The sequence below is a fragment of the Rhodnius prolixus genome, unplaced genomic scaffold (assembly GCF_049639745.1).
Source record: "Rhodnius prolixus isolate KJV_2025 unplaced genomic scaffold, Rpr scaffold_4, whole genome shotgun sequence".
NCBI classification, from domain to species: domain Eukaryota; kingdom Metazoa; phylum Arthropoda; class Insecta; order Hemiptera; family Reduviidae; genus Rhodnius; species Rhodnius prolixus.
In genome coordinates this window covers 17,821,386-17,848,225 of record NW_027411614.1, presented here as the reverse complement: position 1 = coordinate 17,848,225, position 26,840 = coordinate 17,821,386, and the positions used below count along the sequence as shown (strand labels likewise).

General features: G+C 34.7%; 1 protein-coding gene across 11 annotated transcripts in view; it reads left to right on the top strand.

Annotated features, from left to right (window-relative positions):
• LOC141456070 (irregular chiasm C-roughest protein-like) overlaps positions 1-26,840 on the top strand; it is a 921,342-nt gene that overhangs the window by 851,124 nt on the left and 43,378 nt on the right. For 2 of the 11 annotated variants that reach the window (XM_074131684.1, XM_074131686.1), the window contains exon 1: positions 26,393-26,605. The exons of 8 other annotated variants lie outside the window; for them this stretch is intronic. In XM_074131684.1, the coding sequence (XP_073987785.1) occupies positions 26,572-26,605 (34 nt within the window). In that variant the 5' untranslated portion in view covers positions 26,393-26,571. Of the gene's footprint in view, positions 1-26,391; positions 26,606-26,840 lie in introns of those variants that run through there. One more of the 11 variants, XM_074131675.1, reaches the window with a different exon arrangement.

The following is a 26,840-nucleotide window of genomic DNA, read 5'->3' as shown; positions in this document are numbered from 1 at the left end:
AAAACAAAAATTAAAAAAGTTTTATATAATATTTCAAATAAAACAATTAAGTTGGATAATATCAACGAAATCTGTAAGAGTAAAATTATTAGAGAAGAGGTACCATGAGTGGGTAAGGCCTGTGTAGCAGAACGAAGAGAGGGAGTGACTAATTTTTATGGATGGAAGTTTAGTTTGCCCTAAATTCATAGATTTTATTACCTCCAAAGTAATTTACACGTATTTATAAAAACTAAAACTGTCCGTTAGTACAGTTGGGTAAAGGTTGAACAATGAAGCACCTAAACGCGCTAACCTATTTTCGTGAATGAGGTGTCATTCGATACGGATTAGTGTTTTTATTTAACAAATCAATAGATTGTTATCAAAATATAGTTTAAGAAACTCATAAAAATTATAAACATATTCAGTTCATTAGTTCTACAGTGCGTGAAAATGTTTGGGAAGTAAAATATTCGCATATTTTACTCGTATTCAACGTATAATTAATTATTTTTATTGAATATAACTTTAGAAATAAATAATAACTCAGATTTGATTTAGATTTGGTCTAATTGAAAGATTTAGGCATTAATTAAGCGGAAAACCCCAGAGAAATTGCGTAATTTGTCAAAATTCCAATCTAAAATTTTAGTAAAATTCACTTTTAGTATCAGTAGAACATGGTGGTAAGGAGCTTGTCGTGTAATCTCCATGGGAAGGTTATGTGATATGTTCTAGCCAATCATGTATTGAAAAACTGATCTCCATTTTATCCAATTTCAACTCAGCCAATGGGATACAGTAATCGTACTGGGCAAAATATAGGCCTGATCTACTACTTCTGATTGGCTCACTGTTTCTTCTAATATGAAAATACCTATTCACTAAGCGCATGTGGCGAGCGCCTATTACATTATGTCCCTCTGATACAAAAGTTTGTATTTTTCTCCACTTTTAGATAGAAATGGATGTCATATTACCTATTTGCATTTTAGTAATTATCGACCTTCAATAATACTAATTTCCTGTCGTATTAACATTCGTTTTCGCCTATCATAATGCTTACTCTTTCATGATACGATTTCTTTATTACTATCTTTCAATAATAATAACTATAACTTGTTTTATCCGCGACTTCATGGAGCTGAATGCACAGTGAACACATATTTCGTTAGGCAAGAACTTAACTTTTAGAAGTTAGAAAATTATGAACACCTGGAATCAGAAGTTTTACAGAAACTGGAAAAGTTTTAAAGTATTTAATGTAGCTACTTATTGTAATTGTGACTTACGTCCTTTAAAACTAAATACTTGAATGTAACATTTACACCACTCACACACATCCTCACAAACTACTCAGACACACTGAACCACCTGCAAATTTACATTTATTCAGTTATTATGTTTGTCTACTTAAAATTTTATTTAAATATAAACATTTATAACCAGTTATAAACTAAATTACTTACCAAATATAATAAATATTTATTTTTAGAAGAAAATTGTTAATTTATTTGATTTAGTAGTTCTTGCCTTTACAGAGAGAGAGAAGTTTATTAAGTCCTTCTTTAGTTGCTTTTAATTTGCAATTTTACATTACTTAAGATATTATTTACTTTTCATTTTATTACATTAACATTTCGTTTATAGTTGACTTTGTATACGTAATTTAAAGAGTAATTAGTTAACTTCTAAGAAAATATGTTTATCTCTGATTGTGAAATCAAAAATTATTTTAAAGTGATGTGAAAAGAATGTCAAGTATGTATAAAGTTCAGTATTATTTTGTTTTGGTTGTTCATTTTTTACTTTGTATTTAAATCTTTTAAGAACTTTTAACTGTGTAGTTAACAAATAAGTAACTTTGTTCGTTCGAAAATCTTGTACTTTTTGTAAGTACAGTCAAAAAATCCTTTTCTTTTTTTTCCGTTTTAAATTCATTCCTTGCTTTGAAAAATCCTGTCACTAGTTGTGCAGGATCTGGAATTGTTTCCTTATTGTTCTAGTCATTGGGCTTCTTAGAGTTGAATAATATCAATTTTTGTAACTTCGAAGTAAACTGATGACTGCTTTTGAACGTTTAGGACTCGACTGAAGTTAAAATTCTAATTTTGCTTCAGATGTTTTGGACTACTTCACTAATAATTATTCATTAATTAATCTAAAAAATTTCCTGGTTGAATTAAACCATTTGTTCTTGTGCACAAATTATTTTAAAATGGGATGAAAACTAATTAGGGTTCTGTAATTATTGGTTTTACGTTTTATTTTTTTTTTTTTTTCGGCGCATCGACATCTTGGTCATTAGCGCCCACTATCATAGTTCTTCTTATTTCCTTATACTACACGAGTTGGGATGACACATGTGCAGACCCTTAGCTTCCAATCACTACACCTTGCTTAACAAGGTAGGTTGGAGCCTGGGTCTGCAAAATTGTCTCCACACATCCCCTCTTATTTCATCGACCTTGTCGACGATGGGGAGTGTGGAATATAATTGTGACATCCCTTAATTAAACTAACGTTTATACTACATATCTAAATCTGAATTAATAATTTTAAATGTTTTCTATTATATTTATTGTAGGCAAAACCAAAAGTATTATAGTTTCTAGGTTTACTATTTGCTTGGGCTTTACTGAATACTAAATCCGAGGAGGCTATTTACTCTACTAGCAGTTGGATGTGCAGTACTTTGAACTAATATTCCTGCACATCCTAAAATAAACTAGAGCTAAATATAATTAACCTAATGGGGTTGAAATACTCGTATAAAATTTCTTTCAACCCCGAGATAAAAAACCTAACCTAAACAGACATACGACCTTCTCGCCAATAAATACATTCATGCCACTAAATACATTCACGCCAATAAATACATTCGTACCAATAAATACATTCATACTAATAAATACATTCTCACCTATATACAATACACTCATCCAAAGCATTCACACTAGGGGAAAGTACTCGATATTCCTTTCCCCTTTAAAAGGACTAACCTATAAATTAACCTAATTGCTAACCTAAATTTTATAATATAAATTGATAAGTTTTAGATACGTAAATAGCCTCCTGATGTAAGGAGAACCCTCTTGAAGGATAACGCGCTTGTCATGTGGCAGGCCTGCTGTTTCTCTCTGTGTTCGCAGTGCCTGACACCCTTCCTACACGTGTGACACTGTCAGCCTTTCTCGGCATCGCGGGCATCTCGGCCTTCTTTCGGCAATGAGGAGGTACCCATGTGTCAGACGTGTATGACCAATCCTTAGCCTTGTTAAAATCACTGATTCATGCCGCGGGTAATTCTCGACTCTAGCATTTAGCACACGTGGCCTTATCTCTTTTAGTTTTTCATTAATGTTGTCCCACTGAACTTGCCACTTTCTATTTATAATAAGTTTTAAATAGGCTTGTAAATCAGTGGGACGTATTTACGTTTTATTTATTTAGTTTTTTAAATTATTTCTTCGGTTCTTTTATAAAATATGTTTTTCAGTTATATTCAGCTCTCTGTTATTTGACACAGTTTTTTAATTTATTTGTATTCCTTTCATTTGTTTATTGATTCATCCTTGAGATTTATAACTAGACTTGCATCAGTTTCTTTATCTTTAGATAAGAAACATTTATGTATGCCGCCATAATTGCTATAATATTTGCAGTTTTTTCATGAATTTGATTACACTTTGTGTCTTATTTTTGAAAAAAAATATTAGCTCTTTAAAGATTGTGTCAGAATATTAATCTACAATTCTTTTTCTAGTAGATATTTTTTATCGTATTTGTATGATTTTTGGAACATCATGACAAGTATTATTCTATATTTCGTGCAGAATGTGCTAAGTAGCTCTGGGTAACGTTTCCAGGGTAACGTTAGGCACATGGATCAGTAAGAAAATATCTAGTTTCGGAGTAAACACATAAAAAATAAAATTAAATAAGATAAACCTTCTGAAATAATGCTGAAGATAGAAATAACGTAACAATCTCCAAAGGCGAATTGCACTCTCTAGTTTAGTAATGACAATGACAACTTGGCTTGTTAGAGAGGAAAAATGAGAGTAATCTTAGAAAATAATAAAATAAGTGATATTAGAGAACAAAACGTAAAAAAAACTCTAATGGAGAGGCACTAACTTGACATTCGCAGTCCGAGACAACCATCATTCCACCTGACGAGGTTTTCTCCCAAATCTAGCCTGTCTCATTAAAGGGAACTTTAACTGATGTTAGCAATGTCTGTGATTCTAAATTCGACTCAAATAATCTAGAATCTTTTGGTAAATCTTCTTCTTTCAATTGAAACGTTTTGAGCCTCTAGGATTTCTGAAAACTTAGTGTGTACTTCACATACATATTCATTTATATTATATGTTTTTTTTAAATTGATTTAATACCAGTTTTGGAGAGGAATTTGGATAGACTATCCTAGTAAGTTAGATTTTTAGTGATTAAAAGATTTTGTGAAGGGAAGTGCTGTTATGTGGCCCAGAAGGGAGCAAAAAAGTTCGTATGCCGAATGTGAATTGGCTGGATAGTGTCGTGAAGATATAAGAGAGCTAAATCTCTGGAATTGGGGGAATCTTTTCACAAATTAGCATAATTTTGGTAAGAATTTAATATGTCTCAAATGTAGATCACGGGTTCTTATCTAGCTGCTGGCTCTTAGATTTTCTCTTCCTGTTAGCTACTTTCAGCTTACGGTGATGGACCAGTGTTGTCTGTAACGAGAGAACACTTTCTGCAGTACATTGCAAAAAGTTCCGGGAGCCACTAACCTTAGATGTTGACGCGTGTTAAAAATATATAAAAAAAAATGTCTCAAATGTTTCAATTTGTGAGGTAGTAATTTGAGAACAGATGTAAGAGCAAGTCATGGTTGCTTTGATAACAGATGCTGAGCAAGAAATAGGTACTTTGAGGACAGATGTAAGACAAGTCATGGGTACTTTGAGAACAGATGTAAGACAAGTCATGGTTGCTTTGAGAACAGATGTAAGAGCAAGTCATGGGTACTTTGAGGACAGATGTAGGACAAGTCATGGGTACTTTGAGAACAGATGTAAGTGTAAGTCATAGTTGCTTTGAGAACAGATGTAAGAGCAAGTCAAGGGGACTTTGAGAACAAATGTTGAGCAAGGCATGGGTACTTTGAGGACAGATGTAGGACAAGTCATGGGTACTTTGAGAACAGATGTAAGAGCAAGTCATGGACTGTTCTAACACTTTTTTTGTTTTAATTTAAAACATTAAAATAATTAAATTTAATTTAATTTCATTAAAATAAATTAAATGGTCAATAAGCAAATAAATTGACATTCATACCTAAACGGTATCACTAACAACATATTTTATTTATAGTAATTTATTTATTTTTTGCGTCAACCATGATTGGAAACTTGCTTCTTCATTATAATCGTGAAAAAGAAACATTCATTACTCTGAAACTATAATATAATAAATTTAGTTGAGGACAGGGAGCAAACTCGGTCTAATGGTATGTGATTAACGGGTAAACTTTATTTGCGCCTTACCTTCGTAATTTAATATTAGATAAGAAGCAATAAAACTCTCTCAAGAGAAGAAAAAGAAAATTGTCGCCATATCTTATAATGTGGTGAGTGTGGCCGGTGAGTATTACTTAATATGAGAATGCTTTCAGTCGGATTACAGCCCGTCACCACGTTACTTACTTTGGATCTTATCCATTGCTCTCGAATCCGTTAGCTATAATAATGATGTTACAATATTGTACCCATAACTGTAGTATTTCTTCAGTTTAGAAGTTCAGCTTGGAACGCAACTGAAAATCTTTGCCAACAGATATTTCTACAGCTCTTTTTTCTCAAATTTATTCAAGGTTCCTTATTATTGCGAACATGACATGTTCAGGAAAGGATTTAACTAGCTGCTTGTTAACCTTTATTATTATAGAGGCTGTTGCCTTGGCTCTTTTACGTTTTCCAATCTTCTATATCAATGATCAAGTAAAAAGAGCAGGAAGAATTGAGTGAGATGTACCCGAGATATGTCGGCATGGAATAGATTTAAACTGTATGGCAAGGTGCCAAAATCCCATTTATGGGGCCTGAACTCTGGGACAGATTGCCTACTATTGCAGCTTTCTTCGTGAGGAATTTAATGTGGGAGGAAAAGATTTGAAGAGGTAAAATCTTTGTCTGAGACAGGCGAAGATCTGTTTAGGATGTGATCTGAGGTGTGCCACAGGTCTGAATAATGATAAATTCCGCTAACTTGTGGGTTTTCTCACGGAGTATGATCGACTAAAAGAAAAACTGAAAAATTTGCAGTGATGAAAAAAACTACGATTCACTTTCTAACTTGAATTATATACTCCATTTGTATTTTTTTTTTGTTATATTTATCCTTGAGCAAAATATAAATTCCAGAGGGTGTGACGTTCGAGTCTTTAGAGGTATTTCTTTAGAGGTACGAGGCGAAAAAAAGGTTGGGGATCCCAGCTCTAGAAGATGATGGAACTATGTTTGAGAAAAATTCTTATCAAAAGGCTACATTAATAATCCATAATCTCTCTGCAAGCAAACAACAGAGGTTGAAAGAAAGTAACTAGATTTTCAGTAGGCTAAAAACAGGTTGAAACAGGCTTTAGCCTTGAGATTATAGGCTCAATATGCTATCGCATAGCTTGGATCGTGATGTGCAATTGCTAAAAAAAAAATTACAAGAATTTAGCATCCCAATTCTGGTAAGCAAAAGCAACTTTAGAGAGTAAAATTTAACGCATCGACTAATCGATACAAAGCATGTACCCTAAAGGTGAGAAGTAAAACCTTTTGAAATTAGTATAATCAAAGTGGAGCTAGATGGAATTTCATTTCATAATATGAAATTACCAAAATATGGACATAATCATGTGTTAAACATACTGTAGGATTTATGTGCATAAGTCAGACAATATTAAACAAACGTGAAACTAAAGTATATCATCGTTTAAAACGGATTGCACCTACATCGTTATGGTCTTAATATTTCCATTAGCGTTTTCAGATAATTAGTTTTCTTGTTTATTCATTTATTAGAAACAGAGTTTTGCTCAAACATGGTTTTGAAACTGGTTTGGATGAGATGGCAAAGTGGAGAATTACAAACTAAAAATCACAGGGTCGAAAAAGAAAGAGGGAAAATCTATGCCGAACAAATGTCAAATGAATTATGTATTGTTACACTTTGATCTATAAAAACACTCTTTAGAATTTTATTGAATGGCCAATGCGGATATCTACAGTTGTTGTATGGTACTAGAGACTAGAAAATGAATTCACATACTGTATGTGGAAAATGGAAGGCGGCAATTGCGACAATGCCTTGTACATGGCATGTGGAGTTCCAACAGATATTCAGGCGGTTTTGGTGCCATGTATACGACGAAGGGTGTAGTGGTAGCGTTTAATATTTCAAGGGTGGACTACCAGGGGCTTCGTGTTTATTGGGTGACCCAATCTACTACTACTAGAGCGTTCTATTGCAGGCAGTACAGGGTAGGAACGATCCTCGAACCTGCCTTTACTACTGTTGTTAGGGGCGTTAGCTTTGGAATTATACACGATGCTTGGGATGTGGCAGACTGAAGCTACCAGCCAAGGAGCTTGTTTTCCCCAGTGTTGTCCATATAGTTCACCATCTCGCTCTGTTTGTATGTCTATCCTTGTCCCAGGAGAAAGCATCCTCTGCCCTTTTATTTCAGCCAAGAGAAGTTAAAACTGTCTAAAACAATCCGAGAATTGTTTTTCACGCTACTGGTCCTGATAAAAAATAATATATTGTAAAGTTTTTCCCCCAAAAAAAATAACTTTACTTACACAACTAGTGCCTGCCACTAGTTATTTTAATATGTGGGTTTGATTAACTAATAAAACTCGCTAAAGTTGTAAGTAATAACCTGATTTATTCACACATTAACATTAACTAACATTAACATTTACTAGCAACTAACGCTATTCATTACAGTCACCATTTACAACAGTCACAACAGTTTACTGTTACTTATTCACTTCGTAACGCCACAAAACTGTTCCCCGACTGACCACTGGTCCGCACTGCACCGAATTGCACTAGTCTCAGCTACACTAACACAGCTCTACTCATCAACTGACTAATTGCCCAACTAGCTACCACTGAAGCACTCCGCAGCACTGACTCTCCAAGACTAACTCATAAACTTGACTAATAACTATAAACTCTAATAACTCCTTAAAACTTGCTTGAAACTTGATTAACACTGACTCAATTGAAACTTAATTGAAAACTGAAAACTCCAGCTGTGTCTGCCTCCTTTTAACTGCGTGCCTCCCTCCAACTGGGACTGCCCTCCTCCAACTCTCTGAGCATAAGTTTCCACGCCCTCCTGATGTTCATTGGCTGGAGAAAACATACTGCCACCACCTCAGCTGTGAGCCGCCTCCTCCCATTCTCCGTCTCTCTCCAACTCCGTCTGTCTCCCTCTCACCTGTCAATCACAGGCTGGGAAACACATATGCCACCACCCCAACTGAGGCCTTTCTCTTAGCTGGCTTTTACACAGGTCACTAACTCCTTGAACAATCTAGCCCTTTCCTTTCTAGTTCAATAAAGACCGGCCCTTTTGTCTACACAGTGGTGGCCTGTTACCGGCTTTAGTCGCTTAACCCCTAGAACAATCTAGGCCTTTCTTTTCTGCCACAAGTAGATACCGCCCCTTTTGTTTATGCAGTGGCGGCCTGTTACTGACTTTGGTCGTTCAACCTCTAGAACAATCTAGGCCTTTCTTCTCCGCCCAGGTCAACTTCGTTACAATATCCAAGATTTACTTATCAATGTAAACATAATTTATAAAAGCTCTAAACAACATTCATGAATTTAAATACAAATTGCACATCAATGAGAAAAAAATTTATGTTTAATGAAAGTTCATGGTTTTGTTTGTTTTAACAAAACGCATTTAATTTTTGGAAAAATTTGTTTGGTTTTCTAAAACTAAAGTGAAATTCAAGATTCGGTAAAAATTATTTTGAAATACATTTGAATTCTATACAATAATGACAAACATTATTTAAGCTAGACTTTTTTCTACCAGAAGAAACATTCAATGCAGTGGAACTTAGAGAAGTAAGAGGTACCAACTTAAGATCAGAAGCTCCACTGACTGATAATTATAATATAACTGGTAATATAATAAAGATCATTCAAATCTTGTTATACTCATTAGATAGTTACCATCACAAACTCTTCGCATTTCGGTTAGGCGCCAGCTCCTAAAGCAACCACCTCATTGCTTACCACTTCAAGTAAACAACAACGCTGCATTCCTCAAATATGTGTAATTAATTTATTTAGTACATCATTTTCTCACCTAATTCATAAACACAATTGTTGTTAATAAACAACTTCATAATATAGTATCAGTACCCTGGAGGTACACGACACTATGTCCAATTTAAAATTTTTTACAAGAGAGAAAATGAGAGTTTTTTCTTACTTATACTAAGCCCACGGGAGTTACTTTGCTTAAATCTTTGGTCGATAATAGGTAACATAGATACACCATAAGTGATGGTTGGGTAATCAAAAAGAAATATTGTAAAGATTAAAAAAAGAAATTTTGAAAAAATGGACTTAGTGTTGTGTACCTCCGGGGTACTGAGTAAATAAAATGGTAAATCAACTAAGAGGTATTACTTTACTTATTTATTTATTTTTTTTATTTAAGACGCGCCAACAATTGAAGTCATGGTTGCCCAATGCCTTTTCCAGCAAATTGCGGCCTCCAGTTAGTATTTTCTTGCTCTAGATAACACTGTCCATTACCTTTAGTAACCTGTATGAAGCTCCTGCAAAGAGAAAATTTAAGGGTTGGCAGCTGGATTCGAACCTGTGGTCTCCGCTTCGGTAGATTAATCCACTAACCTAGATTTTTATTAGTGATAAGTTTATCTATTTTGTTTTTTTCTATATAGACGTATTTAATCTTTCTTTCGGTTCTTTTTAGGTTAATCGTACCTTCCAGGACTTCGTTCTTAAAAACTGGGTTACGAAAATAAACTGTACCAAATTAACCCTTCTTTGAGTTATATCTAATCATAAAAAAAGTAAGTTAAGTAATGCCTATTTTTTCAGGCGGGCTTTACGTCCAACTACCAAATTAGGTGTCGTGAAAGGAGGCTACTAGCAAACATACTTTACTATAATTTCTCATATTAACCATTAAATAAAATCCAAGGCCTAAGACCGGGAATCGAACCCAGTTCCACTATACATATTAGCGCCGCAGGTCTCGCCTCTAACCGCTCGGCTACCGTGGCGCCTTATATCTAATCATTATTTGATCCCGATTAAACAAATACCTACAAAGTTAGAATTGCATTATTTAAGCTGTACAAAGTCTGACGATTTCAATTAAATTAATTCGTTACTAAAAAAATGAATGAGTTCTAAAAACAATGTTTACTAAAGAGAAGAATTTGGGAAGGAAAATAAAAGAAGGGAGAAGAGTTAAAAAGGAGTGAGGGAAGAAGTGAGTGAGTTAAGGGAAAGCCTTTATTTGGAAGGTTGTATAGGGCGATAGTACTGTGTTTGTTATAGGGCCAAGGGAACACGGGCCAAACTTCTGAAAGGAATGTCCAATATAGTAGAAGTACTGTAGCAACTAGTCAGGATGGAGAGGTGAGAGACTAGGGTGCCATCAGAGGCAGGGGATGGTTTACAAGTAAATGTCGGAGATTCTCCTGCAAATAAATATGGTTCTACATTCTGTGTGCGCGTATGGGCGCGCTCTAGCTGGGGATTGTGTGGGAGCCGTCATATCCCAAGTGTCTCAGTCTACACTGAACTGAAAGATAAGAAGGAGAGTGAAGTGAAGAAGGATTAAATCAATCTAGGAAGGAGCTGTTGACTCCAGAGTTGGGGATTATTAGGACTTGGCTTATGACAGAGTTCTTTTGGGCAGATTATTGCTGCAATTTTCCATTAATTTTGTAGCTTGTTTTTCTGATAATGTACTAACTTCCTGACTTTCTTTAAAAATAGCTGTTAATTGCTCACTTATTTTATTTTTTTTAAAGCCAACTTCTCCAAATTTTGCTTTTATCGCAAATAAATGTTTTGAGCGATGGATCAGGATAAGTAACTTTTTGTTTCGAGTTTGATTTATTGAATGAGGAAATAAATTACTTATTAATTAGTTTAACTTCATTTGTTTCACAACTGCAATTAGTTTCTGCATTAAAATTCGTGAGTAGCATGAAGGGAAAATTCACCCAATGGTGAAACTCCAAAAGAAGAACGTTTCACTAGTGTGCATTGGACTTACATCATTCAGAAGTTCAATTGGCCACCGGCGCTTCTACCGTCTTGGATGATTTCCTGGTTATGCAGTAAGCTGGGAAACTAGAGTATTAGGTTATGATGAAATTGAAGCGTGGAATTTAACCTAACAGGATCTGGCAGCTTTAAAAATTTTGGAACGAGGAGATCTCGGTGAGGTTGAGTTAGATACAAAGTAAGGAACATTAGCTATTCGATGGAGTGTCTTTGACTGGAAGAATTGGATCCTGTAGATATTTGAAGCTTTGGCTGAGTCCCAAAGTTCCATTCCGTAAGTCCAGACAGGTTTCAGTATCATTGTGTAGAATGGTCGGTGCTAGTGCTCAGTAACACTTTGTTGTCTGGATTTCGTCGCTAATGTTTTCTTGGGTTCCTCCTAATGCGCACTAATAAATTCAAAAAAATCTAACTCTCCACTTTAACTCCTCCAGTGTAAACCATCTTGACTTGTCCACCATATTCACTCTCATCAGACTTATATCCTTATAGATTCTGCACCACTGAAAAGTCATGCCACTTTCCTGTAGAAGTCGTTAACAGATTCTTCTCGCCTTTTTCATCACTATTTCCAACACCAGTTGCTATGTCGTAATTCATTTGCTTCATTTCTCCCATATTTATGTGGGTAACTGTAACTATAGTTTGCCTTTTTACTTCATGTTTGTGTCTATTAATTCTACAATAATAATTTAATTATTTTGCATTTCTAGTTATTACTCTTTGAGATATATGTCATGGTACAAAGTTAATACTTCATTTAGTTATTCTTTCGAAATGATTAATTTAACAAATCCTAAATTAATTGGCCAGACTTTAAAATGATTTAACGAGAAAAGTTCCATGCTAAAAGGCAGCAAAATTTCTTCTTTACAAACTGCGTGAAAAGATTAAATTAAAGTGCAATATGTTTTAATTGAATAAAACTTTATGTATAATTCAAAAATAATTTTTAAATTTAATTCAAGGAAAGGATATGAAGTTGGCTGTTGCAAATATTGCAGAGGGTTTGCCTTTAGTCCAATAAAGCTTTACATACTAACTGGCCAAAACCAGCTGGGAACATCGTCTTTATATTAGTTTTGTTATTAACTAAAAGGCTGAGGACGTAAGGCTAACGGTAGAGGGAAGAAGTAAACGGCCCCTCTTTGGCTAAAGACTTGTGTTGAAAACAAGGGACCCCCGGCCGAAGAGCCGCATGCATAATACAGAGCAGCTCAATTTGAGAGTGGTTTGGGGCGCGGCCGCCGCACAATATTAAAACCACAACCACCAACTCGATAATTAGGCCTAAACTGAAAAGTTAGTTTGATTCTTCCATCTCTCTCCCACTTCTTATTTGCCTTTATTTACTTTCCTTCTCGTTTAACTCCTTTTTTTAAAAAAAACAAATTAAAACCACGAGAATCTACCCGAGTTTTATTTCCATTTCCACCCCATTTCATAATCCCATTACTCGTCTCCAGTCTCCACTTATTAACATTATTAACCCTTTATCTAACTACAATTAGAATATCGGTTAGGAGCCGAACGAAGTATAATCTGAAATCGCTTCAAAGTAGAAAATAAACCACTCTTTAATAAATTGATGAAAATATAGACCATCTAATTATCCTATAACAAGAGATTTGAATTTTAGATTTTCATCAATAATGACTTTCCCAGCAATGTACCCATCATTTTTTTTTTTTTGACTACAATTCCCATCTTGCCTTTCTGCTTAGTTTTTATTTCATCCTGCTGAAGAAGGAAGCAAATGAAATAATTACATTAATAAAGGAAGTGCTTGTGGGAGTTGGTTGGGGGAAGAACAGAAATCTGAAGATGAAGGACTGGACGATTCTGTGACACTCCTTTAATTAAAGATGTTCTAGACTCTCTACTGCTTCAGTTATTGTTACTAGCTGGCCATAAATGAGGAGACTCTCCTTTACAGACTCGAAAGTGTGAGTCTGGATTCCACATCTTCTCGTCATCCAATTGACCCGCTATTCTTTGTTCTCACTTTGCCCTTCTTTTTTTTTAACATCCTTTTCGGTCCACCATTGCAATTGTTTCAGTAAGTGATTCTTCTCTAGCGAGACACAAATAACAACGACAATTGCACTCATACCACCAACATCCACCATTTCAATTTCAGCTAATCAAGAAATTTGCAGCTCTAATAGAGCACCATACTTAATTATCGCGTCATACAACTTCGTCTCATCAGCTGATACTGTTACGCTATAATAATTCCTACTTCCAAATCAGCAGTAATTTATTGAAATATTTGAACAATGTCTAGGTAAAATAAAAGTAAATAATCCTCGGTGACTCATTAGAGCAATTCTTTAAACAAAAGAGTTCCAGTATTTTGAAACGAATAAATATATTTATAAATTCACAAGCATATGGAGAGAAGGAAAGTATTTCCTTTCAGCCGTTTAAATCACTGATCGAAATCGACTGGAGAAAATAAACTGGTCGAAACAGACTAATCGGTAATAATGTGAGCGTGTGTACTGACAAGTAAAAACAGCAGAAAAAAGTAAGAAGTCTATAAATAAGTAGTCTATTTCAATCGGTCGATTTCGGCCAGTTAATTTTCATCAGTCGATTTCGTCCAGTCGTTTTCGAATGGTCGATTTCTATTTTGTCATTCACTTATTTCTACTGTTTTCAATTTCAAATAAAGGTAAAATTCAAGAAAAGAGGATATATCCTTAACGAAAACTTACAGTCTTATTTTTAAGTGTTACATTTGTAGGTATGAGGGTTGATTAGTACGACAAAAAGAACAGTTTGAATCAACGTTACTCTTTTTTGTACACTTTTTTGACGATCAACTCTTATACATCTGGTCTAATGGACAGTTTTAATTACTTCATTACTCCTGCTTCGCTATATTATATTGTACGAGAATGGTGACAATGTAGCACTATACGAGGTGTGGCTACTAAATAACGAGACTGATGCTGCTACAGAAGAACTTCGCATGCGCCAAATCTTAATGACCGACAGCTGTGCAGCGCAAAGCCTTCTCTTTCGATTGCAGCGTCTCACATGCTTGTAGAGAAATCTGTCTGCCTGGAACCGTCGTTTGAGTAAGAGGTGTTAGTTTCGTTTTGCCGAAAACATGATACTGCACATGTAGTAGAGCAACGAATTGTCGTGAAATTTCACATCAAAACTTGATAAAACCGCTACTGAAACTTATCTTTTATTAAAAGAAGTTTATGGTGATAAATGTTAATCACGTGCGCGAGTTTTTGAGTGGTTCAAGCGTTTCCAAGATGGCCGAGAAGACGTCGGAGATGATGACCGCCCGGGTCGCCCTTCCAAGTCCAAAACGGATGAAAATATCGATTATAATTAATCAACATTACTACCATGAGGTGCTAGCTCAACTCCGTGAAAGAATAAAGAAAAAACGACCCGATTTGTGGAAGAATAAGTCATGGGTTCTCCAGCAAGACAACGCGCCGGCTTACACTGCATTGTCTGTCAAGACGTTTCTAGCCAAGTACAACATCCCAGTTTTAGGCCAAAACCGCCTTATTCGCCTGACCTGGCCTCATGTGACTTTTATCTGTTCCCCAAAGTCAAATCTGCATTAAAAGGAACACGATTTCAGTCCGTTGAAGCTGTGAAAGCAAAAGCGGCACGCGTCATACAGGAGTTCACAGAAAAAGACTTCCAGCACTGTTTCGAATTTGGTAAATTCGCATGAAGTGTTGTAGGGATAGGTGAGGGGTGTATATTGAAGGTGATAATAACTAAATATGTATAAATTTAAAATAAAATGTTTTACAGCAATAGTCTCGTTAATTAGTAACCACACCTCGTACACGAAAGTGCGAGGGTATCTGAAAAGATGGCTACAGTAATTTTTGATATTATCATTTTGAATATTGGTTTTTCTGTAGCCCCAAAAATCCAGTTTATAAATTAATTAATTGACCAGTTTTTAGAGACAATTAATTTGAACTTTTAAGAAAAGGAAATCCAAATAATGAGATGCTAATGTAAATCCTGAACATCCCAATTAAAAAACTTAGAAAAGTAATACTACGTCTAAAAGTTGTTTAACTTAATTTTCCTTGGAAGGAGAAATGGTGGAAGGTGTAAATATTAAAATAAACAAAAGCGTCTACGAATAAGTTTTTTAAAAAGAAGATCTCGTTAAAACATTTTATATATCTAACTTCTGTTGGCTTACACGCGAGAATTTGACTGGATATGAAGGAAATGTAGTAGCGTTAGTAAGAGCGAACACGGTCGAGATTCAAGGCGAGGGTGAAGAATATACACGCGACGATAGAATGTTATATTTATATACTTTATACAAGTTTTGTCGGCTGTGGACTGGTGAAGGGTGGTAGTAGGCAGTTCGCCCTGTTGTTCCTCGTGATGCTAAAAGAAGGCGGAAAATATCCTGGGCTATTCTTCTTCGTAGCCCTAATTCTTTTTTTTCTTTCTTTTCTCTTCTAGGCCCTGGAAACAAAGTTGGAAGTAAACAGACCTGAACAACTTTCTCATCTATCCGCTTCCTGTTTGGCCATCAAGAAGGCGCATAAAAAACAAAATTATCTTACCTTGTCGAATTTCAAATAAACTACAGTTTTGGAAATGAGCGAAAAAGGAGGTCGAATCTTGGAAAAATATTGAATAATTTTTTTACTTACATTTTAAGTACTAATCATCTTTAGAATATAAATTTTTGCTGCAATGGCTTTCATCACATCTAGGCATCTACAGAAAACTTTAGAAAATCCAGCTTTGTGATTTCCATGGAATTTTAACTTTTGATCTCGATATCAGTAAATCCGGAAATATGAGAATAAAAATAAACTGATATTTTCTCGACTGCAGCTTTTTTTTTTTTTGGCATTGGCTTTCGCGCTTCAGCTACAGCCAGCATCGTCTAGGTGCTTATCACTAGAATATCACTCACTCTCCATTCTTACTTATAAATACATTTGCTTCACACATTCATCCCTCTGCTATATACAACTATTTACATAAACTACAGCTAATGGATGGATCAGTACTCTATATTCCTGCCATCCTTATAGCTTTACCGAAATTAAAATCACGTAATCCTTCTCTAATCATTTTCTTGCATTCATTCTACAACTTTTAAATACATTCATATTTCATTGCTAGCTCTGCTATAGATTTAAGCACATATATGCTGTTGGAAAATATTATGTCTTCGTAGCGAAATGGTACATCTAAATACCTGTGTATATGTCGTCAAACATTCGTTTCCTTTCTACCACATAACGTAGACATATCATTATTACATGTTTGAAATCCTCCTTGTGGAGGATCTTTGCAATCTACGCAAAGAGGAGAGGACCTTTTGTTGATCCTGTGTAGATACGGTCCGCACACCGCGTGGTTTGCTCTCAGCCTGCTTATTGTCGTAACAACCCATTTATTAGTGACAGTTCCCTTAAACCATGGTTTTCATAGTTTTCAGTAATATTAAATTTCAGTAAAGTAGAGTTTGGCATCTTTGCTTCGTAATTCGCTCTATCAAGGATCTTTCGCTTTGTTTTTGAAATATCGAGGTGTACTTCTCTACAGCCAAAATAGATCAATTGAGCTTTGGTAACTCGCCTGACGGTCTATGACCAAGACTATACATTTTAATAAAAATTAGGCAATGTGTGTAAATAATAATAATAATACGTAAATAAACACTTTCCAGCAGAGTGCTGTGGCAAACCGTTTGCGGAACTCTCTCTAAAGTAGGGCTTGGACCTCCTCAAGAAGTGTACCACATCCTGCACGATCTTTGGCCATCTCTCACCAATCGACGGATGTTCTCCTCTACGACATCCTGCCATCCAAGTCGCGGGCATCTTTGAATTCTTGCCCATTCTGAGTCTCCATTTTGGAGCTTCCCTGGTGGACGTTCTCTTACCATCCTTTCCACGTGATCCAATCACCTCAATCTTCCTTTTTCTTTATTTGGCGATTATATCTGGTTTTTCAAATGACTGTATCAATTCTTAGTTTTTTCTTATCTTCCAATCACCATCCACTCACTTTAGTCTGATTTCCTCTATTAAACTTCGCTTTTCCAAACCCCTAGGAGTTTTTCACTTGTATACCCCGCACAGTGTGGCATTATAAAACAAAAAAATGGTGACTATTGAAAATTACCATTACTTGAATATTTTTAGCTTGAAACTTGTACCAGCTACATTCTGCCAGTAGCACTGTCCAATAAGAAACTTTTATCTGTTGCAACTAACCGCAAAGTGGTTATGGGATTCCGCTTGGAGTAGCCACCATGCTGCGGTTGCACCATCCGTATTTGATGTACTTGTAATTTCTCAGTTTTCAAGCTGGTCTGTTTGATACTTGATCTCTCTAAATGGCCCTCAATATTACCCTAGTTTTCAACACAATAGATTATTGTTTTATTTATTAATTTCAAATTTAAGGCATCTCAACATCGAAGTTCATTGGCTCCCACAGCTTTTTCCCGTGATAGATCCGAAAAGAAATCCATTTTTACAGAACTAAACAGTTCTAGCAATATTTTACGGTACTGGAAAAGAAGAAGTTTCATGAACTGTCAAAAATAACCCAAGAGTCCAGGAGTGGGTTTATTCCGAAAGTAGACCTTCTTTCAGGACGTATTGGCCAGAAAAATCTATAACCCAGATTTATCCGCGAAGGAATTCGCACAGAACTGGTTTTCCTGAAGAGCTGCCATTGATTTGTTGTTGAGTTGACAAAAAATGAAGTTATTACAATGATTTGGATAGTAACTGTGCAAATTATTCACGTACTACCTGAAATTTTTCTGATCAAAACAGCCAGAATAAGTTCTCTAATTATTTCGCAATTTTGGAGTTTACAATAAACATGTTTTCATATGCTTTTTCTTGTAAATAATGTAAATCTTTTTAAATCAATGTCACGCGGAGGTCCCGGGTTCGAATCCAGCAGCTGACCCTTAGATTTTCTCTTCCTAGGAGCTTCTTACAGCTCACTGTTCGGTGATGGACAGTGTTGTCTGTAACGAGAGAACACTGTCCGGAGGCCGGCAGTGCACTGGAAAAAGCTCCGGGCGCTAATGACCTCAGCTGTTAATGCGCCAAAAAAAAAAAAAAAAAAAAAAAAAAAAAAAAAAAAAAAAAAAAAAATCAATGTGACCTGTTTACATCACTTTTGGAAAAAAGCTGAAAATATCACGACCTATCAGATGGTTACAAGTTCCAAGGTTATTCAAACATTTATTGCTATTTTTTCAAGAAGTAAAGTCCAATTTTACTATTATAACCAAAGAATTGCACCCCAAACCTTCTTAAATAGATTCTGTAAGTACAATTGTTGATGAAACTGCGTACCGTTCTGGCTTGATCGGCCATAATTCATCTGAAGCCTTCCATTTCTTGTACCTAATATACAAACTCTTTAACTAAGTCATTACACCATGCATTCCAGTCGTGATTATTAAAATATTTAGGAACTATTTCCTGGACAAGGAGGGCGCCAAGTTAAACGTTAAAAATCAGAATCTGAACACTCGATAAAACAGAAGGAATCCGTTTAGAAGTTATGAGAAACGATTATAGTGATCATGGCTTGAAATAAGTTCCGGAAATGGGAAACTAAGAAGCAATGAAGAGACTATATCCGGTTAATGGAACGAGTAAGAAGTTAAGAATAAATGTAATGGCTAGACGAGGAGGGAAACAGTTGGAATGAAACAATAGCTTTGGATCTCTCGTTTGGAGGGCATATTCTTGTCGAGACCACAGTTCTTACAAAGCCGATAGACAGCGGAAGAGAAAGCACAGCATGGGGGCAGAGGGTTTATTCTTCTTCCTTTTTTTATCAACTAAGTAATATTATTATTTCTTTTATCTTCGGATTTAAAAACACATGTCAGTAACATAAAGCTTACTTTTTGTATCAATGCGCTCTATGGCAAAGTAATTAACCATAAAAGAAATTTTAAGTAAACCATCTTCTTGTTTAAATTTTAATGGTTCTTTTCAAACTTATATAAACAATTTATAAATAAAATCTCACAGTGATTCAAATTAGAAACTTTATCTCCAGTTAAATGAAAGTTTGATTCTCTCAATCGAGCATTCTAATTATCTCACAAACTTATAAATATTAATATGAGATAAGAGCGGCTTATTCAGCGATTAGTTTAAACAAATAATTCAGATTTTGTTATTATTAGTTTCTTTATTTCATGCCGCTTCTCTTTCACTTTCAGATTTTATCAATTTACGTCGTTTTATTCGAGAAAATTAGAAAGCAATCAGGTCTAAAATAAATGTGCACCTTAACGACGAATAGAATGAACAATATCATTTAGCACTAAACACATTTTGAATATAAATAAAGATATTGTTTATTTTAACCGTGAAGCACGCATGTTTGTCCTGTAATTGACAGGTTTTAGACATAAAACCATCATCAGAGGTAAATCCAATGATATTATCCACCATTGCAGAATCAACCATGTTTTAAATGTGACAGACTATGTAAGAGTGTTCCTCAGTTCATTTTAAAACTGTTCTTAATTAACTAATTTTCGAAAGAAACTGAAACTAACACTCTTTTTGCTTTTCGACAACTAAGTCCTTATTTTACTTGTACTCATTTTTAAATGCAACTATTTACTAAGATAGTTCTTTCTTTTTCATCTTCTAGTTAACATTTCTGTCAACAATTTGAAGACATAACATTTTGTAATGCACGTTCATTCTTCAGGAAGTGATCGCTCTTCAGACCATTGTTCATCCTTGTCAGCACTAAGTTCTGAACAATGGGCGGAGACTCGGTTTCCACCCGAGACCAGTGCGTTACCAAGGGATTATTTTAAGCTCGTATTAATTATCGAATTCTAGTCCTCGAGATTGCTACACAAAGAACTGAAAAGCATTTAAGTATATATTATATATATATGTTTTTTTTTAACCATTGTATTAAATACTTTATTAAATTAACATCATTTATTAAATGCAATTCTTTCTTCTTTTTTTTAAGACTACGCAAAAAATGTACTCTATTTTGGAATATAAATTCAATAAATTGAATATTAAGCCGTAAGAGAGTAAATTTTATTCCTTGAATAGACAGTACAAGTTATAGCCATGATATATTGAGCTATAATAGCATAACTGCACCATAAATAACTGCTACTTGTTCAAGACATCCGCTTCTATGCTCTGTATTTAAATTTAATGGCGAAATAGCGCGCTATAATATTGATGAATCAATTGATTCTTCTTGCCATTTCATTTTTAATTATTCAATAGTTTCTTTATTAAAAAAAAAAAAAAAAAAAAAAAAAAAAAAAAAATTCAAATAATTGTGCCACTGTTACATAACTTGAAATTTTAACATTCTTTAAACTCACTGAAAATTTAAGGAATTCTATATTTGAGGAGTGCACTTCCTTCCATTACTCAGGTGCACGGACGGATTGAAAATTAATAAAGTAGTGACTGTAGTGTACTCTGTTCGTAATTATGGGCGTTATAGCTAGGTTTAGATATTGCATTCAGCTACATTGCAGAAAAACAAATACATTATTATTTTAGATATTGTACGATAGCAGAAATACATACATATATTTGTCGTCCTACGTACATAAATCATACTACTACAATAATCTTAAAAATGGTAGCAGAGCTAAAAGAGCAAGGATTCTCGGTACAGAGTCTCTGGGTTAGAGGTAAGGTTAAAGTTAGGATGGAAATGCTTTTGCCTAGAAGGACACTGATAATACGAGAATTGGAATCATTCTGATTTAAAGGGAAACTGCAGTGCAGAAGAGACTGGTAGTATTGCCTACAAAACTAGGTGAAGGTAACTTTTACTGTACAGTAATACAGGAATTACCAAAGAGAATGTGGTACGAGGGCATCTCTACCAGCAAAACCTTTGTCAAAGCTAGAAGTAGGTTGTGGATGCTGATCACGAAGTTGGAGAGCATATTTACTTGGAATCAAAAAGAGTTTTTCAGCTCTTTGTACATACTGTAATGAAGAGAAAGATTTCTAGCATATCATGATGATTGCAAGGGTGTCAAACTTGATTAAACCACGGGCCACTTGGTGCAAAAGGAAAGATTCACGCGGGCCACAACATATTTACAAATTTGTTCTAGTTTTCTAATTGCTGGATACAGAGACTGAGAACAGACAATCTTCATTAAGGTAGAGAGATGTTTATCAGTCAATCTTGATCTGTGAGCCGTTTTATTTAATTTCATAGTCGAAAATAGTTGCTCACACAAGGACGTACTCCAAAAATAATATAAAATTTGTACAGCAAACATTTTTGGATATTTCTCACCAAAATAAGAATATATCTTGGGAATTCCTACCTTGTCTTTTAAAACCAGATCACTCTGGAATTCCACTGAGAGTGGCCGACATATATGGCTTCCAAACGTCTCTGGAACTAAGTCAGCCCGTTTATACAATTCAGTAGTTAACGGAAACTGGGATTTGTGAGTACGATATTGCCTGGATCTCCCCTAAGCGCTATTTCCTTCATGAAAACTTTTTCTATTTTCTTTTTATTCTAGTACATCGTGGGCCACAAGAAATTACCTCGGGGGCTGCCAGTTTGATACCCCCCCGTCTACAGTATGAAGAGGACAGGAAGGAATTAATAGCCAATATTGCTCCGGTACGAGGATATACTATTCACCAACAAAATTTACGTTTTCAAATCTCAACACTAGCCAGTAAATATGAGTATTTAGAGGTTTTTGGAGGAACTGGAATATCAGAGAACCCTTAAAAAAAATGCATTAAATTGAAGGTACGTAACAATGAGAAGTGGGGCCAGTATGGTGTAATGATTGTTAGTTAGAGATCCCCAGTTCGAGCCCAGTGGGTAGCTAATTTTATTTGTTGGACAAAGAGTTAATAGTACAGCACGGACTTAGACTCTGCAACTCCTGAAAAAGATTGCAATTACTTTACTTGCATAACATTGAGGACATCTAATATTTAATCAAATGTCTACGATTTGAGATTTAAAAGTAAGAAAAATTCGTGTTAGGGTATTCAGCAGGTCTATTCAGGGTAAATCTTTTCTCTTCGGACTAAAAACCAACTATTCTTGTATCCGCCTTCGGTAGATAAACCAGTTAAAGTAGCCCCTTGTACTATATTATTATATTTAAAGACAGAATTTCCTTTTAGAACCATCTGTTGTCATGACATTATTGACAGTGTCACCCTTTGAATATTCTCCCCATTATTTATTCCTTTTACTTGACATTATGACATTCCTTTTCAGTTGGCACTTTGTTCATTTTGATCTTTATAAATATATATATATATATATTTATAAAAATTTAATTTATTCTCTTCAACAATACATTTTGTTAGTCGAAGTGTTCATAGATTCAGAAATCAATTCATTTATAAAGGTGAGAGAGACTACATAGTTTCAGAAATAAGTGTTTTTCGCTTCTCTACTTCTCTTTAAACCTGGAGATTACAGTAAAGCACTATTCATAACTAAATAGAATCCGGCGAGACTAAATTCAAGAAGAGGTCGCCTTATAGTTACATCATAGCTATATCCATTTGAGGCCTCGCTAACCAGAGCCTGACATTGCATACCCTATTCTAGCTGAAGGCATCGCAACATCTAAGAATCACCCTACAGCCCTACATACAAAATTCTATCTATATCTTAGGCTCAATAGTCTTAAAATATAACGAAATAATTTTTAATAAGGTAGTTTTATTTTCTGGAACAATATGAGTAAACATCACGCTAAAAATTCCCAATTTTCTGATTACTCACTATCAATGATTGATTGATAAATTTTACCCTATGTAGGTGATAAACTGGTACATGAATACACATTTATATTGTAGGTAATATTGCGTGCTTTTTTATTATTCATTTTTTATTGAGTCATCCATTGAGTCACACTAATACGTCATATGATTCCCCTCTTTTATTTTTTGGTTATTAATGAATTAATTTGAATGTTGATGCGCGGTGCTGTCATATTCGTTGCGGTAACAAGATGTCTGGGGGGGTAAAGCAATTAATAAAATAAGGAAAACACAGTTTTCTTCAAAGAGAAAACTGTTTTGGAACGCCTTAAGGTGTACAACTTTTAGGATTTGCAAATAAAGTTTATAAAAATGTAACTAAATTATGAATGAACAATAATTGAACAGATATACATACCTGCAAAGGAGAGTTGAAGTGTTTATGGTAAGTTACTTACTGAATTTACGATAAACTGAAACAAATTTACGGAAAATAAGGAAAGGAAAAAAATGCAGTAGTTGAAGAAATCCCAAAAAAGAGGATAGGATAAAGACAGAGAATTGTTTAATCCGGAGTTTTTGTGCGGTGAGGATCATCTTGTGATAATGTGATGACGTTCATGTTTTTTGTTGATAGAACCAAGCCTTCAAGAAATAATTAAATCCAATCATCATCAACAAGTTAAGTAGTCTAAAAGCCTATTTTCCTGGTTCACATCACAGATTCACAGCTATTGATTGTGAACAGATTTGCGGACTTTCAGAACGTCATCTATGTGAACTGTTCACGAACTTGCCAAAACGTACACAACAATAGTGATATTTAAGAGGAGAAAGAAAAGATCAGCAACAGACTAACTCAGAGGAAGTCCTTAAATTTTTCTTGGTTAGTTGAGTTTCAGTATTTTGCCTGAAAGGTACAATACACAGTCAACTATTTGAACATAAAAGAGATTTTTGTGTATTCTTTCCAATGCCATTTTCACAATATTTCTTCCAATATCAAGTTTTTGTTTGAGTTCCATCAGCTGTGGAAGGGGCAAAAAAAAAAAGAGGCCAAAGCTTTGGGTACAAGGAGGTAAAATAAGGAAGGATGGGGAATTAAAAAATGCCGAGAGAATATATTGGAGATGGTAAATCATGCGATAACAGGATATAAAGGGAGTGGAAATAGCTGGTGAAGAGGAAGAGGGTAGGATATGTGGGGTTGAGTTTTTGGAAGAAGACGAAGTAGAGGAACAGCAGAGGGAGCAATAGGCCCCCATCATTGAATGGTTATTGATTCATATCCGTCGTCCAGACAAACTCTTTGGAGCTCGCCCGCTGTTCGACGGGGCTAGTAGTGGTTTGTGATTGGAGGTGGAGTATGTCTGCTCTCCAAAGCTGGTGGTAGCTCTATACTGCAGCAGAAGGAGCAAGTAAAGGAGATCCTATCCTGCCAGCCAGGAGGATGGGCTGAAAATGAAACTTGCAATAATTTATCGCCGACCTGTTATCACGGCGCGAGACGCAAGATTCCTCCATTTGTACCACACTCCCCTCGTTGCTAGACTTCCTTATTCCTTCTAAACCTAACACACTGTCCAACAATCCTTCAGAACCCCTGCCTTGGGATGGTCCATTCTTATTTTTAGAGTAGATTTATATTGATAGCAATGTAATTTAGCTGGTGCTGAGCTTCCAGAATAATGCAGTTTCAATTGGGTTTTCACGCTGTATAAACCTATATAGGCCTAACAAAGAAATCATTGTATTCCGCCCAAGAAGCAAAAAAACAATCAATTTATTTAATGTTTCCTTTAATATTCTGCTCTATTTTATCTCGGTTATTTGATTTGAATTCACATTTCTTCTCTCTATTAACTTTGAACACAAGTTTTCTTACCAAGTTGTTTTTAAAATTTAAAACTGTAATCAATAAAGATATTTTCTTTCTTTTTAGTTCATTGCAGATATGATGAACAAATTTTGCGCATTTCAATTTTACTACGAAGTGAGGCGAATCCAGCGCTTTTTATCATATTTTATTTTATGATAAAATGCTAAAATTATCCTTAATTAATTTTAATTCAAGGCGTGGATACTTCTAGCGAATACTTTTATTCTCTTGTTACTGTCCAGAAGCTGGCAGAAGGCTTCGGGCGCCTTAAAATATTGATGTGCCTAAAATTCGGATAAATAAATATTAACTTTTATCAACATTAAACCCCATATAAGTATTAAGTATAAAAATATATAAAATATAAAACCCTAACTACCACATTCAATCCTCACATTAGTTTAACTTGAACCTAACAGTTACCTTCTTAAATCCTTCAGAGTCAGGTTAATAAACTTGTCCCTCTGTATTACCTCCACTCCAAATACTCCAATCTGTATTTTGCAAAGTGTAGACATTTCCACAGGTAGTGCGCCAGCGACTTTGTATCCAGTAGCCGACTGTTGGCGCATTTCCAATAATCAGCGCTACAATATTCTTGGAGATCTTTGTTGCTCCATTTGATCAGCTATAAAGAATCCTTACTCTTTATATTTTTTTGCATATATAAAGATCTTCGATTGGGCGCAAGAGATAAGCTGGTGCCTTCTTGTCCATTTCTTGTAAATTCCCTGTCTTAGATTCCCTCACAACCTGGTCCCTCTTCAGAACGAATAAATCTATTACCTTTTCCCAGTTTTGAAATCACTTTTAGAGAATTTTAATAACCTGGTTGAGTTGGCTGGGGACTGGGTCTGGGTCTCAGTAAGGCCACTAAAAGAAACTTTAAATAACGTTTATGGAAAAAATAGCTGTAAGTTTTCATTTGGTGATAATTCTTACTAGATTTACTTTTTGGTTGCCTTGGTAATTTCATTTGTTTTGTGAACCTTAAAAACTGAGTGTAGAAAAAGGAATTACCGCAAGATCCCGTTATGTTAATTTCCACGTTTCAATTTTTTTTTACATCCAAAACCCTCTAGTTTCTCAGCTTACCAGGAAAATCCACCAAGTCGATTGTAGAGCTGGTGACCACGCGATCTTTTTAATCTTCTTAATGAAGGAAGAGCCAGTGCACGATAGTGAACTGTTTTTCTTTGGGAGTTTCACCTACGGATGAATTCTTCCTTCATGCTACTCATGTATCTACTATGTGTACTATGTATCATGTTGCATCAGCTTCATTTATTGTAGAAATTATACTTGTGAAAGTAAATAAAGTCAAAAACAATAAAGGAAATCAAGATATTTGGTAACCAAGGGAAGTAAATGCCAACTAACTTCTGGTAAAAATCAAACAGAACTAAAGTATCCCTAGATACGAAATATTTGATGAGCTTCTAAATTTATAGAATCAATTTTAAGAAATTATTTCATTGTTTTTTTATTCATAATAAAATTTTGAACTTCTTTAAAGAAACGAAACTAAAGCAAGAAATAGTATTGTGAGTTTAGTTTAATTTGGGTAGATTTTAATGGAAATTCTGTCATGAGATGTCACAAATCAAGGTTACAAATTATATTTGTGGTAAGTAAATTTATGTGTACAAATTATATTTGTCATAATTTTGACTTATTGTGTACGATTATAATAATTATTGACTTAATATTGTTTTCATTGTCATTTTATTTTACCGAAAATTATATTTTAAAAATAAAGAAATTCATGTACACAATTTTAATTTAATGATATATATTATTTACATAAATGAATGAAGATAAATTTTGTTTTAACCTGACATTTCTATAAATAATCGTGTGCC